Raw genomic sequence first — 18,381 nt, 5'->3', positions numbered from 1 at the left:
CAACTCAAGCAAAAAATCGGCTGAGAGACGGCTCGTATCTCGAAAAACTCATTAGTCAGGATACTCGTAAGTCAAGGCCCCACTGTGTGTGTGTGTGTATATATATATATACACACACACACATATATAGAGACACTAGAGGCCCGATGACCAAAACTTGTGCAAGCATAGGCCCTTGTGGCCCGGCTGCCCCGCCCCCCACCCACTGATCATTCACCCACTGGTCGTTCTGGAAGGTTGTTCTGCTGTCTGATCTAATTAGCATATTAGGTCTTTATTATATAGGAGATATATATATATATATCTATATCACTAAACATATCCTCAGGTGAGAAAGTTGGAGAAGGTAACAGATTCCCGCACTCCCCTGAGAGTAAACACTGGAACCCTTTTTACAGGTGGAGTCCTAGGGGTCTTAAGAGTCTTTTATAGGTGACATTACAGGTGGAGAGCCCAGCAAATCCAAAGTTTTATTTGTTCAGCAGTTTAATAATCAGTGGAGAATCTTCTGAGTTGGAAGATCAGATTCAGGTCTTGTAAAAAGTTTACTGCCTAAATTCCTCGCGGGGAAGTACAGAAGGCCAGAAAGGGCAAGTTAAAGCGGGACAAGGAAGGGAGTATTTTAACTCTGTTTCCATGAGGCCATCCCAACTTCCACCCTGCTTTGCAGGGACTCAAAATGTTAAATATGTGATTAACAAATTGGGCCAGAGGCCTGAGGACATCATAGCCACTGTCATTAATTCTTTGTGGGTAGGTTGGGGTGGGGAGAGGGAGCTGGCCTTGAGCAAAAGCAAGCAGTAAAAGCCGTTTAGCTCAGCCATCCCACAGTCTTCCCTTTATTCTAATGTTTCCCTCCCTTCTTGCCACCCCTTCCCAAAACCTTCAAGAAATAATTATAGTCATTAACAATTTAGGGTGAATAGATGTTATCTCTTCAAAGGATATTTCCATTTTAAACTTATAAAGGTCTCCCAGACTGTTAAAGGAATTTTAAGAATATATTTAAGAATATGTAGCAATTTTTTCCTTTCTAAAATATTAGTCAGATCCTGGTAAAATCAACTTAGTTCCATCCAAAGTTGAGATTCAGCCAGCGCACACTGGTTCTCTCTGTTACTACAATTTCAGCTTCCTTCTATACCAGGTGGCCAGTCTCAGAGCCCACCTTCACCCTGTTCCAGTGTCACTCTCCGGCTCCTCTCTGGGACCTTCTGGAGCTCCACAGGATCCAGAAACTAAAGGGTCATCCTTGGTGCACCTGGGCCTCCCTGGCCCCTGTGTTCCCAGCTGTGCTCAGCATCCAGTCTGACTGGTTATGGGCAGCCATCCTGGTTGTGAAAAGTTTTGAATATCACTCCTGCTTCTACCTCTTTAGATGTACCTTCATTGTTTATCGACTCTCCCTTCCTCTCTGAAATATATATATATATTTAGAGAGAGAGAGAGAGAGGAGAGAATCAACTAATACCTTCATAAATAAGCAGAACAAAAATTGATGGTTCTCTCTTTCCTCCCTCCCTTACTGCCGCTCTCCCTCTCTCTTTCTCTTTACAAATTAAGGCACCTCCCTTCCCCTCCTCCCAAATCAACAACCATCACACCAAATTGAAATCTTTCCTAAAATGTTTTCCCCCTAGTACCTTCAAACAAGGGTTGAAAAAATGAATTGTTGAATAGTAAACTCTGGGAAAATATGGTTAAGGAAGAAAAGAATATATAACTAGGTTTGAGGTTCTTAAACTTTATTATGCCTAACAGTCACCTGAAGAACGTATTTAAAATGCAGATTTCTAGGCTTCATCTTCAGACATTCTGCTTCTATAGATCTGGGATGGTACAGGCATCTGTATTTTTACCTTGCATCCCAGGTAAATCTGATACCTTGAATGACACTGAAGAAACAGTGACCTTGACTGCTGCTGTGAATTATGCACGGTGGCTGTGGATAGGACATGTATTCTTCACCAGGAGCTTAGGGTTCCAGGATTTTACAGGCACTCACCTTTCTTCAGTTGTACAGCTTTAACTACAGGGGATTCTGATACAAGTTTCCTGGTGCATTTTCATTGATTGGCGCTCCCTCCTTGCCGACCTTCTATAAACACTCTTTTTGTTTTGAAATTACAGAGTCTGTCATCCCGAGTAGTGGAACATTTCATGTAAAGCTCCCTAAAAAGCACAACGTGGAACTTGGAATAACCATAAGTTGTAAGTAGAAGTGATTTCTTTTAAAATGTGGTCACTAAAAATTACATTAGAAAATTGTATTGTCAAATGGTTTACAGGTGTGGCAAGCGTTTTAAGTGTCATTGACAAGTTTCTACATAATGATACAAAAATGTGGAGCCAACCCCACCTCCAACACTTACAAGCTGTGTCAATGGGGCAAGTTGCTGTAATACTCTCCGATCTTATGTTTCTTCATCTGTAAGATGGAAATGATATCTACAAAATATAGAGTCATATTAAATAAAATAACACATTTATATACCTAGTGTGGTCCCTGGCAAGTAATAAGTGCTCAATAAATGTGTCCCTTACCACCCTCCATTAATAACTAGATGAGCATATAAATGCATATAGGTTCTCTACATTTCAATATATTATGAATTTAGTTTTCACAGTCATCTATTTAACTAACAAAAATTACATTTATTTACTTTTAAAACCATTTTCCCATCTGGTCACTGTGCATCTAAAATCTATTTTTTTAAATATATTTTATTGATTTTTAACTTGCATAAAGAGAAACATCGATGAGAGAGAAACCCCGATCAGCTGCCTCCTGCACACCCCAAACTGGGGATGTGCCCGCAACCAAGGTACATGCTCTTGACCGGAATCAAACCTGGGACCTTTCAGTCCGCAGGCCGACGCTCTATCCACTGAGCCAAACCGATTAGGGCTAAAATCTATTTTGCAAGACTAAAACAGTGTTTACTTTAGTAACTTCCTGAACTCCTCCATGATACAAGGTGTCTGAGTAACCAAATCACAAAGAAAAAATAAAACATAGCCCAGACAGCATGGCTCAGTGGTTGAGCATTGACCTATGAACCAAGAAGTCAGGGTTTGATTTCCGCTCAAGGCACATGCCTGGGTTGTGGGCTCCATCCCCAATGTGGGGCGTTCAGGAGGTAGTCGGTCAATGATTCACTTTCGTCATTGATGCTTCTATCTCTCTCTCCCTCTCCCTTCCTCTCTGAAATCAATATATACATACATATATATATATGTGAAAAACAAAATATATAAATATATTTCATTCCCTCCTCTTATCAGGCTCTAGATTTATAACTGCTTTGGTAAAATAACTTTGAAAATTTCAGCCCCAATGGAGTTTTATAGAATGGAAATTGAGGTTTTACTGCTTTTAATATCCATAAACTATATCCATAAATGTCCCTTCCCCCCCAGGAAATGAAGCAAATGATTAATGCATAAAGGCCAAAGGAGACAGAGGCAATGTCTGTGACCGAGGGGTGGTCCCTTCAAGAAAGAGTGATGAGGCTCCATGAAAGTGCCTCATTACACTCTGCTGCATAGCATTTATGTCAGTGGTTCTGGCAAAAATAAAGAGATCTCAATTGGGCAGTATGAAACGGGGGCTGTCCAGTTCAACATTGACCATATAAATTTAGCACTGCAAATGAAATGTTATTTATAACTAATAAATTGCACACACCAGTATAATACAATATGCATAAGAGAGAATCTGTACCCGCCCACCCCCTCCACCACCACCACCACCAAACCTCACTGTGACTTACTGGAGAAAAGTAGGGTTGAAGTGTCTGATGTGCCTCTATATAGTAAATAGAAAGGTGAAATGGAATTTTGGCAACTCCAGACCTATTCTAGGTCCTTAAAGTCATATATGCCTTTAATTGAGTCACTTAACCTCTCAGTTTGCTCAATTTGAAGCAAAGATGGTATACTATTATTCTGACAACAGCTGTGATTAGTGAAGTTAAAAGAGAGCTCATCAGAACTTACTATTCTAAAAATATGGTCCTTGCTGGGTGGCTCAGTTAGAGTGTCATCCCAGTACACCAGGGTTGCAGGTTCGATCCCTGGTCAGGGCACATGCAAGAATCAACCAATGAATGCATAAATAAGTGGAACAACAAATCTATTCTCTCTCTCTCTCTTTTTCTCTCTCTCAAATCAATCAATCAATAAAAATATTTGGAGCTCAAGATAGCTTCTGTAACTCCATGCTCTCATTTATTCTATTTATTCCATTCTGTTTATTTATTTCATCAGAATTGGCTGTGGAAGTGGTACCTCCTGGAGTTGTGCAGTGCATAGCTTGCTGGCTGTGCACAGAGGCCCTGCCTTCCACTCCGTTCTTTCGTCCTTTTGTCTTCATTGAATGAACGCATTGTGAGTGGCCACCATGCCCAGGCCCAGTGCTGAGTTTTGGAGAATACACTCCCTGCCTTAGAGATGCTACTGCTAGTGCATATACTGAAGATACCTCCTCAGAAGTTTCTATTGCTACACATTTTGCCACACAGTTAATTTACTCTCAAATTTTTATTAGGGGAAAGGTCTTTTTTGTGTTCCTATACAGATTTATTCTTAAAATTGATATACTTAAAATGTGACTTAACTATAAAGGAGAGTATTCACTTAAAAACAAATCCTGTGATATATTCCTTTTTTTAAGTCAATATTTATATGTTCAATTTGTTTAAGGTGTAATCATGTACACACAACTATAAAATATTTTATTCACATGAAGAACCATGTAAAATCACACTATATGATGATGCTACATATGCACTAAGTATGACTTCTAAAATTGATTTTAATACCAATAATGGATACTACCCCAAGCCACCCCCGACAAGAATGGCCTGACTTTTAGCTGGCCCTAAGCTAACATTATTCATGGAAGCTAAAGTGTGATGTTCCCTGGATGGAGAAATGAGACATAAGCTTGTCAAACATGCTTGTCAGCCCTTCTAGAGTTACAGCTCCATTTATACAACTAATCATCACCATCCTGAGTTTGTGTCTCCTTGTGGAAAATGTTCATATTTTGTCCATTGAGAAAGCAGGATTTGCTAAAAGAAAAGAAAAGCCAGAATCCATTTTCATTATTATGAAATAGTGAACTGAAGCCTAGCACAGCTCCTGGCACATACCAGGTGCTCATTGAATGCTTACCTGTTGAGTGAATGAATAAGGAGTCTATGATAAACAGTCTTCTGCCAGCCACTGTGCTCTCTGGGAAATGAGCCTCTGAAGAAGGTGATTAATATAGATGTCTGTGCAGAGGCTATGGTGTGGACTGAAGAAGCACTGACTTGGAAAATGATTAAGAGCAAGGACTCAGAGCCCAACTGCCCCACTCCTTGACTGTCTAATCTCTCTGTACCAGTTTCCTTGTCTATATGAGTCTGGCTAATGGTTTATCAATTTTGTTTATCCTTTCAAAGAACCAGCTCTTGGTTTCATTGATTTTTTTGTGTTTTTGGTTTTTTTTTAGTCTCTATGTTATTTATTTCTGCTCTGATCTTCATTATTTCCTTCCTTCTACTTACTCTGGGCTTTTCTTGTTGTTCTCTTTCTAGTTCTTTAAGTTGTAGGGATATATAGTTTATTGCTGATGTTTCTTATTTTTTGAGGTATACCTGTAGTGCTATGAACTTCCCTCTCAGGCCTGCTTTTGCTGTGTCCCAGAGATTTGGGGTTTTGTGTGTTCATTTTCATTTGTTTCCAGGAAGTTTTTTATTTCTTTCTTGATCTCGTTGTAACCCATTCATTGTTTAATAACATGTTATTTAGCCTCCGTGTGTTTGAATGTTTTTGGGTGTTTTTACTGTAATTGATTTCTAATTTCATGCCACTGTGATCTGAGAAGATGCTTGATATGATTTCAATCTTCTTGAACTTGTAGAGACTTGTTTTGTGTCCTAACATGTGGTGTATCTTTGTGAATGATCCATGTGCACTTGAGAAGAATGTGTATTCTGCTGCATTGGGGTGAAATGTTCTATAAATGTCAATTAAATCCATGTGATCCAGTGTGTCCTTTAGAGTCTCTGTTTCCTTGTTAAGTTTTTGTCTGGAAGATCTGTCCAGTGAAGTTAGAGGGGTGTTAATGTCCCCTACTATGACTGTATTGTTGTCAATCTCTCCATTAAAGTCCTCTAGAAGTTTTTTATATAGTTAGGTGTTCCTATATTGGATGCATATATGTTTACCAGGGTTATATCCTCTTGTTGGATCAATCCCTTTAGTATTATGTAGTGACCTTTGTTGTCTCTTGTGATGGCCTTCATTTTAAAGTCTATTTTGTCAGATATGAGTATTGCTACTCCAGCTTTTTTTTCTTTTCCATTTGCATAGAAAAATTTTTTCCATCCCTTCACTCTCATCCTGTGTGTGTCTTTTGTTTTGAGGTGGGTCTCTTGTAGACAGCATATAGTTGGGTCATGTTTTTGTATCCATTCTGCTACCCTACATCTTTTGATTGGAGCATTTAGTGCATTTGCATTTAGGGTTATTATTGAGAGGTACTTATTTATTGCCATTATATTTCTGTATGGCTAGGTTTCTCTCTCTGTTTCTTCCTCTCATTACAGCAATCCCTTTAGCATGTCTTGTAATGCTGGCTTGGTGGTGATGTACTCCCTTAGCCTTTTTTTGTCTGGGAAGCTCTTCATTTGACTGTCTATTTTGAATGATAGCCTTGCTGGATATAGTAATCTTGGTCTCATATCCTTGTTTTCCATAACTTTGAGTACTTCATGCCATTCCCTTCTGGTCTATAGAGTTTCTGATGAGAAATCAGGTGTTAGCCTTATGGGAACACCTTTGTAGGTAAAAGTTTTCTTTTCTCTTGCTGCCTTTAAGATTCTCTCTTTGTCTTTTATTTTGTCATTTTAATTATGATGTGTCTGGGCATGGGCCTGTTTGGGTTCTTCTTGTTTGGGGTTCTCTGTGCCTCCTGAACTTGTGTGACTTTTTCCTTTACCAGGTTAGGGAAATTTTCTGCCATTATTTCTTCAAACACCTTCTCTATGCCTTCCTTCCTCTTCTGTCACACCTGCTATTCTAATATTGTTTACGTTTCACATTGTCCCACAGCTCCCTTAAGCTGTCCTCCTCTATTTTAATTGTTTTTTTCTTTTTGGTTTTCTGATTGAGTGATATTTTCAACTCTGTCCTCTAATTCACTGATTCGACCCTCAGCTTCCCCTAATCTGCTGTGTATTCCTTCCAATGTGTTCTTTATTTGTGTTATATCATTCTTTATCTCAGACTGTTCTTTTTCATAGTTACTATATCTTTTTTCATGCTCTTGAGCATCTTTACCATTATTAATCTGAACTCTGTTTCAGATAAATTTCTTATCTCTGCTTCATTTATCTCTTCTTCTGGAGAATTCTGTAGTTCTTTCATTTGGGGGTTGTTTCGTTTTCTCCTCATTTTGGCTTTCTGTTTGGGTTTGTGACTATGTATTAGGTAGATCCTCTACACTCTCAATCTCTAGTGCAGGACAAGTGTTAAAGTCTGTTTCTGACTAATTAGATAAGGCAGGCAAAGACTCAAAGCCTCCAGAGACCACCTCTGTCTACAGACTGATAGGATTCTGACTTGAATTGCCCCGCAGGCAATCGTCCTCTGGTGTGGTGAGAATTTTTTCAACAGGGTAGGGCAGTTGCTATTGCCTGGAGGCTAATTGTTATTTTTAATCTCTTAAGTGGCCTTAGGGCAGGTATTTCCCAATAGGGTGTGTCTACTCTCTTCCGCCCAGGCTAGGCAGATGTCTATGTGGAAAAGATGTGCTCCACTGCATGAGGGAATGACTCAGCCCCAAAAAATGAATGTGTCTGCCTTCTGAGCTCTATCCCCTGAGTCCCCAGTCCTGGCTTCTGCTTTCACAGCTCCAGTCCACTTCACCCTACCTCTGCCAGAGCACAAGATGGGTGGCTCCACAGGGAATTTTGTGTGCTGGTCCTTTAAGAGGGTGCCTGAATTTTCAGCTATTACTTCCTGGCAGACAGCACCCTGCTTTTCACAGCCAGATGTTATTTGGCTCAGTTTTGGTGCTCTCTGCTGGGGATCCCAGCTTTGGGATTAGATCCCAGAGTTCTCAGTGGCACCCCTCATAGCTGAGATATCTCTCCAGGACTTCAGTTGCCATCTGTGGGCACCTGGCCAGTCCTTTCACGCCTCCGCCCCTCCTACCAGTCTCTATGCAGTCTCCATCTTTGATCCTTGGGTGTCAGGGTTCTCTCTTGTGAGTTTTCTGTTGATTATTCAAGAAGTTTTTCTGTACTTTAGTTGTAATACCAGTTTGTTCCTGGGAGCATGTCCATGCAGCATCCACTTACTCTGCCTCCATTTTTAATCTCCCTCAGTTCATTTCAGTTTCCTTGTCTATAAAATGGTGCACTTTTTACCTTCTTTGTAACATAGTTGAGAAGATTAAAAGAATTACTATATGTAAAATGCCTAAAACACCCTATATAACTATATATATATATATTTATTTACATTTGTATATAACTATAATCCTAACAAATGTTATTCATTATGATGATCATTATTTATTTTACCCATAGAGCCCTCTGAAATATTTAAATCAAAGCTCTGCCCCCCCAACTTTAGTGCCAATCGCAATTATGCTAAAGGAGTAAATCAAGAGACCCTTTCTCAAACATACACAGAGTGCTATTAGTGAAACCAAGGAACTGCAAGGGTTCATTGATGGTTCTCACCATCTTTATACAAACTCCTCTTTTGTCTTCTTCACCTTGTGAAACTTCTGAGTGGTAAGAAACAGGCCTCCATCTCTGAACGATACCATCAGAGCCTTTCACATTTGTCTTAAGGCTCATTCTTCATACCTAATTGACTGAGAAATGAGTCCCTCTGAATTTGGATGTGGTAAGCGGTTTTAGACTAATTTTCTGAAGTTCTTGGTGAGACATTCATAGCACATTAGCATCAGGCATTACTTTCATTGATGTTATGGCTATACCATGGAATAATTTATCATAACAAATGAAGTGAAGGACCTGGCAGAAGGATGCAGTTTGTGACTGGAAGAAGCATCTTCAAGTTCTGACACCTCACCCAATAAGAAGCCAGAGAGTGCAGTCCACCTGCCTCTCAAGTCAGAGGATCCTGGTTGTCATGTGCAGTTGTCAGTAAAGTCCCTTTGATATTGATGTTGTCTTCCTGGGTTTTATTATACGAATTTGTATCTGATTTGTTCCGAGCATGCCTCTAAGCAATTTATGTATCTTCCCATTTAATCCTCAAAGTGGCCCTGTGACGTCTATGCCCATTTACAAATGGAAGGTAAGGCTCAGCTGGATAACTTCCCAAAGACCCAGAGCTATAAAGGCTAAATAGGGATCCAAACCCAACTGTCTGACTTAACATTGGCTTTGCCGTCACATTACCACTCATCCCTGTCTCTATCTCATTGATGAACCTTCCCAGATCCCATATTAGAAAAGCAAAAGACAGCATTTTGGGAGTGCAGTTAATTTGTTGACTTTCCTTTTCAATTGTGACCAGATTGTTTGTAAGAATAAAGTCTCATTTTTAAAAAAATAAAATCATTAAGCAGTTCATGACATGCACAACAAATCCATCATTTTCCCTTAAAGTCTTAAGCATATTTAGAAGAGAGTAGTTGAAGTTTTTTGCCAAGTTTGCAATGAAATCTCTACTCACTTCAAAATCAAATAACTTGTTTCACTTGTCAAGTAATATATATATATATAGTTGTAATTAAAATAAAACTGAATGATCATGTATGTGTTACTCCAATGACATTGGACACTTATCAGGCCCATTGAGCAAAGTACTTTAACTAGCAGAGTAAATTCTATGAATGGCTACATATTATAGAATGTTCCTGGAATACTTTATTGATTCACATTTAATTCACTTCAAAATTCAGAAGATTTCACCTGTCTTTTACTACAAAGTTTTTTTAAACGAATGATAAATTCTGTCATTTTCTAACTCTTCCAACAACTATTTGAGAGGAAAAGAATCCGTGTTCACTTTAAGAATAGCTTCTGATAACAAAGAATGACTAGTAACTTTAAACTTCAGGGGTCAAAGATGATAGCTTGAACACGTAGATTTAGCTCTTACCCCATTTTAAAATGACAGTATAGATTTTTCAAAAAGCCAAAAACCATAAAGAAAAAAGGAAATGGAAAATAGACAACAGCAACAAAATTTGCAAGCGGCAAAGAACATGGAGAAAGATGAATTTAAAGAAGCAGAAGAGAAAGCTGGAAGGGAACCTGATTTATATCCTAAACTCCCAAGAGACCCAGGAAATGGTGAAATCAGGAACTTCTGGAAGTGAGAGTGATGGTAGAGCTATGACAGGAGTATTGGTTGGAAGTCTATTAGGGGGAGGAAATGGAGGACATCTTTAATAGTGTCAATAAAGAAAAGAATGAATTAGTCCCTTAGATGCCTTCTCCCACTCAGCACAGCCAGGTACCCCTTTCCTCCCTGGCAGAAGCCTAGTTTTAGTCTCTGGGAACCGAGGGTATCTGGATTGGGGGACACAGCTGAGTGTGGCATGGCTACTCTGAAAACAGAGTAGGTGAAAGTTTACATACTGAATGTTGGGACTGCTAGTCTCCCCCCACCTCTTTGAACCCCAAGTTCAAAGAAACCGGGTAGCCAGGCTTAATACCCTCCAAACAAGAGAAAGAATCAGAGCCATCTGACCCAAAGAAACAGTCTAGCCTGAACTATACAGTGAAGACCAAAGTGACAAGCCCACTCAGATGCCCCAAATGTTCAGCTGTTTCGGGTCACACTCTAGTGTAAACAGAGAACTAAGAAAAAAAAAAAACTCAGACACTTGAGGAGAGAACCTAATATGCAAGACTGTCACCAAAAACAAGGAAGAGAAACAGAGAAAGAGCACATGTAGAAAGAAGAAAACTTAAGAAAAAAAAACTATCATTAACATCATTAGCAACATAAGATATTATATCCATAGGAGGGAGGAAATGATTACCGGTACTATTGCAAAATAACATACAGAGGGGAACAAAGAGCTTTAGAAACATAATAATATGGCAGAAATGAAAATAAAAAGTCAAAAAATTATTAGAAAATAAGTTTGTGGAAAATTTCCAGAAATTGGAACAAAAGTAAATGAGGGATCTAAATAGAGAGGAATTATACAGGATGAGTTCAAATAACAACCATTACAGAAAGAAAGAGGAAAGGAAAGCATCAAATCATTATATAAAATTGCCTAGCATTGATGGATATGGCTTTCCAAATTGATGGGTCCATGAGTCATGAGTGAAAATAGACCCACACCACTCAAAGTGTCTCACTCTCAGAAGCCCTCAGGAGTGAGGCCAGTTAATGAGTGAGATCCTTCCAATGAGAACAGTGACAGACTCATGGCTGCCAGAGGGGAGGGCGGTTGGGAGACAGGGTGAAAGGTGAAGGGATTGAGCAGTACAGATTGGTAGTGGCAAAATAGTCACGGGGATTCAAGTACAGCATAGTCAATAATCCTATCTAATAATAGACAAATAAGGTAATTAACCATACCTCCGCTACACTTCCCATTGGCTAATCAGGGCGATATGAAAATTAACTGCCAACCAAGATGGCGGCCGGCAGCCACGCAGCTGAAGCGAACATGAGGCCTGCTTGCTCCAGTGATGGAGGAAGCCAAGGTTCCCCGCCTGCCGTGGCCCAGCTCTGAGCTCCTGAAGCAACAGCTCCAAAAGCAACAATGTTTCAATTATAGAAGCTAAACAAACCCCAGATACCTGCTGTCAGCCAGCTGCAGCCTCAGAGCTGGAGCCGGCTCTCAGCTCCAGTGCAGCTATAGAAGGTAAATAAATCCCAGAATAAAAAGAAAAAGAAAAAAAAGAGAGGCTGGGAGCTTCAGTCACCCGCCAGCTTGAAAACAGCCCTCAGCCCCTCACCCAGACTGGCCAGGCACCCCAGTGGGGACCCCCACCCTGAGGGGGTGTGACCAGCTGCAAACAGCCATCAGCCCCTCACCCAGGCTGGCCAGGCACCCCTGTGGGACCCCCACCCTGATCCGGGACACGCTTCAGGGCAAACCAGCCGGCCCCCACCCGTGCACCAGGCCTCTATCCTATATAGTAAAAGGGTAATATGCAAACTGACCCTAACAGCAAAAAGACTGGGAATGACTGGTCACTATGACACACACTGACCACCAGGGGGCAGACGCTCAATGCAGGAGCTGCCCTCTGGTGGTCAGTGTGCTCTCACAGCGGGGAGCTCTGCTCAGCCACAAGCCAGGCTAATGGCTGCCAGTACAGCAGTGGTGGTGGGAGCCTCTTCTGCCTCCTCAGCAGTGCTAAGGATGTCCGACTGCAGCTTAGGTCTGCTCCCCGCTGGCAAGTGGACATCCCCGGAGGGCTGCCGGGCTGCCAGAGGGATGTCTGATTGCCATCTTAGGCCCAATCCCCCGGGGAGCAGGCCTAAGCCAGCAAGTGGTCATTCCCCGAGGGGTCCCAGACTGCGAGAGGGCACAGGCCGGGCTGAGGGACGCCCCCCCCCCCCCCCGAGTGCACAAATTTTTGTGTACCGGGCCTCTAGTATTGTAATAACTATGTACAGTGCCAGATGGGTACTGGAAGTATCGAGGAGAACACTTTGTAAAGTATATGACTGTCTAACCACTCTGCTAAACACCTAAAATAATACAAGATACTATTGAATGTAAACTGTATTTAAAAGAAATAAAAAAAAAATTTAAAGAGAACAAAGGGAGAAGGAAGGCTCTACCTAAAGGGGAGGGGGGTGGGAAAGCGAGTCCAGTGCAGCTGGGAAATCCTACCAACAAGAAACACTATGTGGGGCATTTCACGTGCTCTGGTCCAATCACTCTACATGTGAGAACAACCTACAACAGAAACTGTATGAGACAAGCACTGTTACTATCTTCATCACCATTGTACAGACTAGGAGACAAGGTGCCTAAACACTACGTGCTCAAGCTCACATGGCTGATAAGTGGTAGAGCCAGGACTTTAAACCCAAGCACTCTGACTGCCAAGTCCCAGTAACCACTATACCATATTCCCTCTAATTTTTTTAAAGAAGCTATACATTTATATGAAATCTACAATTTTGATATGTTGGGAACTAAATTTTTTCAAAGCACTACAATCCTTGCAAAGCATGCTTGGTGTATGACTTCTTCTCAGGTAGTGGGTAGTTAAAATACGATGCCAGGGTGTTCACACCATGACAGAGTCCCCAGAACATGCATTGCCACGTTTAACGTGCTGGGTGGGCCTGGCAGTGACACTGTCAGGAGCCCATAGAGATTTGGCCCCACTTCTGGGTTCAACTTTATCCCTCCGATGGTCATCCACCCCGAAGACCCTTTCAAACCTCAGGCATGGCATTGGTTAAAGGAGAAAGAGAAGGATCTAATAAATGTGGGAATGGCCACCATACTTGTCTGTAGACCATGAGAAGTTTCCGACCTCTCTGGAAATCTGCATGGGTTTGTCCAAGAGGTCACAGTGCTTGTTTCCTCTGTTGCAAAGATGATACAGATGGGTTTGATGGTACATCTATTATTGTTTTATTTCAGATCATTTCAGTGGAACATGGATTTTTAAAAAAAAAAAAAAAACAAGGAAAATATTGAATGTTCTATCATGGTTACTTCTGCTTGGCAAAATATTGTGTAAATTCATTGGCAGATGCTTGGAAAGTTGTTTTTGCTGGTAATAACAAAGTTTTTATTTCTGTGTCCCATGCCCAGAACAATTTGCTGTTCTGAAATATGGCACAAGTAAAAATGCTAGATGTGTATATTTCTCTAGAGGAATTATTTCACATCATTGCGTGGAGATAGAATTATGAATTAATTGTAGTGAATAGAATGTTTTGCATTCTTTGCTAGAAGCCAAGAATAATGATTGAATGAAGTCCCATTAACATTTCCTATGTACTAATTTAGACAGTGGGTATGGTATTGGTATATGTGTTTGCTTTTTCTCTCAATGTTGTGTTGAGATATTAAGCCATCTGTTCTTGTGCATAAACATTTTTCTGGGATTCAGATGGGATTACGGGCTATGATATGGTTCTATGATTATTATGGGGTGATCAGACTGTTTATAAGAAAATCTTACTTTAGGGGCCTTTTAATGATCACTACAAGCTTAGGTTGGCAAAACATCTCCTCTTGGAAGCAAATCGTTTTTTTACAAATGTTGGTATGGTTAATTTTAAGTATCAGCCTAAATTAAATGATACTTCTAAATTCTTAAATTAAGATGATAATTTTGAATTTATTAGGACTAGAGTTCATTTTCAAGATTAATTCTACATAGACTCATTACTAGTTTCTTTTCATTCTCATAAAATGGAAATATTCCTAAGAAAATTTATAAAGCTCAAAATTGATTACTGTGCCAGATAATAATTTTATTTGCAAACTCAATAAAGGTTATATGTACATGACTATATTATGAATATGCATAAAAATATAAGTAAATAGCACCAAATATTTACTACTGTCAATAAAATAAAATAGTCACATTCCAAAATATTTTAGAGCATTCCAGGTATGAATTTGTAAACAAAATTTAAAGATTTATAGTATATCTAGCAAAAGATTTCCATCTGGGAAAATAAAGAACTTTAAATAAGTGATTCTCATCCACATTCCCACCCAGGACACTTGAGTAGTACAGTACATTTCCATGACAATGGTGTCTCTCCCTTGAAAGGCGTTATGGACGGGAAAAGGGAACACACATGAGTACCACTAACAGGAGCCCCCAGTGACTTTTTAAAATATATTTTTTTATTGATTTTAGAGAGGAAAGGAGAGGGAGAGAGAGAGAGAAACATCAGTGATGAGAATCATTGACCAGCTGCCTCCTGCACGCCCCCTACTGGGGATTGAGCCTGCAACCTGCCCAGTGGAGAATCCATCCTTCGTCTCCCTCTCATGAGAATCACAGATAAAAATACGATGCCAGGGTGTTCACACCATGACAGAGTCCCCAGATCTGATGGGCAGCTCTCCGATTGTTTTCTGCAATTACAAATTTAAAATGACTATGCTTTAGTTTTTAAGTTTATAAATACTACTAGTGGCCTGTTGCACGAAGATTCGTGCAATAGGCCTTCCTTCCCCTGGCTGCCGGCACCAGATTTCCTCCAGCACCTGGGATCCAGGCCTTTGGTCCAACCGCAAGAGCGAGGCTTGGCTTCTCCACTCTGGCTGCTTCCAGCCCCTCCTTTTTTTTAATTTATTTCCAGCTCCTCGAACGGAGCCCAGGGCGCGCTGGAAGCCTGGGTTGCCCCTGGTGACCCAGGCCCCCAGCCACTCCTTGAGCGGAGTCCAGGGCCGGCGGGAAGCTTGGCTTCCTCCGTCACCAGGAGCAACCAAGCCTCCTGCTTGCTCCAGCTCTCTGGCCGCCGCCATCTTCAGTCATCTTCAGTATTCACTCCACACCTGTGTATGCAAATTAACTGCCATCTTTGTTGGGTTAATTTGCATAGTCGCTCTGATTGGCTGGTGGGTGTAGCGGAGTGGTGGAGTGATGGTTAATTTGCATGTTTCTCTTTTATTAGTGTAGGTAATATAAACATGTTTGCATCAAGAAGATGTAGTGTGCGCATTTCTAATTCATTGGTTGATCATCTTTGCTTTACATACAAACTATACTTGCATTAACAGTTGTTATAAAATAGGAAATGTATAGTAGGTGAATTGTGGATATAAAGATGTGACTATTCTATCTTCATTGTTACAGCTCCATCCAGTAGAAAACCGGGAGACCCCCTTGTCATTTCAGATATCAAAAAAGGCAGTGTGGCACACAGGTAAGGAAAACGTCTTCTCTGTTTATTCCAAGGCATTTCTTCGTAAAGCAGAAATGACCCCTGCCACACCCTAGGCAGACCTTGCTAATGGATCGTGGTAGCTTCAATATATCCCAGGCAGCCGCCATGAATCAGTCATATTTGGTATTTCCAATGTCAGTGCTGTTGTAGAAATTCCTCGGCATGCTGATTTATTTCTGCACCCAGTACAGAAAGCACAGGCCTGAAAATGTATTGTAAGGCCTTTTATGAGTCCAACAGAGGCTCTCCTTCACTGATCATATTCCATCTTTCATTTTCCAACTGGAAATCTGAAAGCCGCCTTAGGTACACCCACCCCACGTGGAGACAGTAGCTTGTGCAAGAGCTTTGCTAGATGCCAGGATGTCCTTCCTGGCCCAGCCAGGTCCTTCAGCCTTAATGTTTTATCTCCTATTTGGTCCATATCTATCCACATCAGGAAGTCTCAAACTTTTGGTTTCACGGATCAAAAATATTTTTAAATGATTGGGGAACACTACTATAAGACTGTTTTTTGTGTGTGTTTTTTCACTTTCCAGTTAAGGACTTTTTTAAAAATCCCACCTATTATCACAGCCATTTCATTAAAGAAATATTTTAACCCTCAAAAAATAGTAAGTCCCTAGCTGGTTTGGCTCAGTGGATAGAGAGCATCAGCCTGTGGACTGAAGGGTCCTGAGTTCGATTCTGGTCAAGGGCACATGCCTGGGTTGCGGGCTCCATCCCCAGTGGGGGGCGTGCCACAGGCAGCCAATCAGTGATTCTCCCTCATCATTGATGTTTCTCTCTCCCTCTCCTTTACTCTCTGAAATCAATAAAAATATATTTTTTTCAAAATAAATAAATGCATAAATCTGTTTTTAAAAAAGGTAGTAAGGACAGTGTGTGAGTGTAGGTGTATATAGGTAGAGGCTCCACTGTGACAAAGAGACTCATAAATAAAGTGGATCAAACAAGGCAGCAGTTTGTCTCTCACATAACAGTGGGAGTGTGGCAGGCCCTGCAGGGCTGGGAAGCAGCTCGCCATCCTCACAACTTGCTCGGTGCTGCAACCTTCTAGCCACAGAAGGGAGGTAGGGGTGGGCCGAGAGAGTCTGGGGTGTGCATCGCTAGGGCGTGATCCCAAAGCAGGAAGGAGAGAAGAGATGCTGGGAAGCAATTAGCAATCTCTGTCGCAGACCCAAAGCATAAAGGATAGTTCTTATCAAAACATAACTTTATTGCCAGCATGGCTCAGTGGTTGAGCATTGGCTTATGAACCAGGAGGTCACAGTTCGATTCCTGGTCAGGGCACATGCCCCCGGCTGGGTCCCCAGTGGGAGGCGTACAGGAGGCAGCAGATCAATGATTCTCTTTCATCATTGATGTTTCTCTCTCTCCCTTCCTCTCTGAAATCAATAAAAATACGTTTTTTAAAACAACATAACCTTATTTACAATTATGTGCGTATACATATACACACACACAAACACATATACAATCGTATCATTTTTCTTATTTTATGATGGACCTTATAAACTTTCAGAGCCCTGCAGAGGTCCACAGCTAGTAGTAGGCCCTCCGTGGCCACACTCCAGATAGCAAGCGTGGAAGTCACCTTTTCTCCCCACAGTGAGCTCTCCGCGCAGGTGGGAATGGCAGAGGCACTCGTCTCAGCCCTCCACTCTGTCCCTCCCACCTTGGCTGCCCTCGCTCCCTCCACCCTGTCCTAGCGTCTACGGCCAAGGATCCAAAGTGGCACGACAACGTGGAGAAGCATAGGAGGCAGACATTCCCTCCCTTCCTGAGAGCCTTAGAGTTCCTGGGTGAGGCTGACAGTGTTGTCCTGGTTAATAGAAGGCAGCACAAGAAAAAGCTGTTTTTAATACTCTGCTATTTCTCATCATGGCGACCATCCAAAATAAGACTTAGGGAATGGGGGGTGGGGGTGGGGTGTGTGGGGGGGGAGTTGTCAATAAAATTCAATTTAAAAGCAGTTGAGGAACCGCTTTTCCTCTAAAGATTACCATCATGCTGCATGATGCTAACGCCTCTGAGATGGCCTGCGTACGTGCTCATCATCGCTCGCGTGTTGCTATGCCTTTGCCAACAGGACCGGAACGCTGGAACTTGGAGATAAATTGCTTGCAATAGACAACATCCGCCTGGACAACTGCTCCATGGAAGACGCCGTTCAGATCCTCCAGCAGTGCGAAGATCTGGTGAAGCTCAAAATCCGCAAAGATGAAGACAATTCAGGTATTGATAGCCTCGCCGTTGGAACTGGTGTCTCTAACTGCCCATCTGCCACAGAGGATATTAGATCTTGATGTTTTACATACAACAGCTGGCTGGTGACATTGCAGCGGAGTTTTACACAGTTAAAGGGGGCTTTAAATTGTGCTTTGAGAGTTTAGTGTCAATTTTAAGTAATGGTGCTTTTAAATGATATAATTAAGATAGTGTCATTATAGAACCATTATTACAACTGTATTTAAATAATCTTTAAAGATGAAA

General features: G+C 41.3%; 1 protein-coding gene across 2 annotated transcripts in view; it reads left to right on the top strand.

Moving 5' to 3' along the window:
* GRIP1 (glutamate receptor interacting protein 1) overlaps nt 1–18,381 on the top strand; it is a 257,964-nt gene that overhangs the window by 192,689 nt on the left and 46,894 nt on the right. For both annotated transcript variants that reach the window (XM_023761662.1, XM_023761661.1), the window contains exons 13-15: nt 2,131–2,211; nt 15,795–15,864; nt 17,978–18,123. In XM_023761662.1, coding sequence (XP_023617430.1) covers nt 2,131–2,211; nt 15,795–15,864; nt 17,978–18,123 — 297 coding nt within the window. The remainder of the gene's footprint in view (nt 1–2,130; nt 2,212–15,794; nt 15,865–17,977; nt 18,124–18,381) is intronic.

The sequence above is a fragment of the Myotis lucifugus genome, unplaced genomic scaffold, assembly GCF_000147115.1.
Source record: "Myotis lucifugus unplaced genomic scaffold, Myoluc2.0 scaffold_212, whole genome shotgun sequence".
NCBI lineage: Eukaryota > Metazoa > Chordata > Mammalia > Chiroptera > Vespertilionidae > Myotis > Myotis lucifugus.
This window is presented reverse-complemented; position numbering and strand designations above follow the sequence as displayed.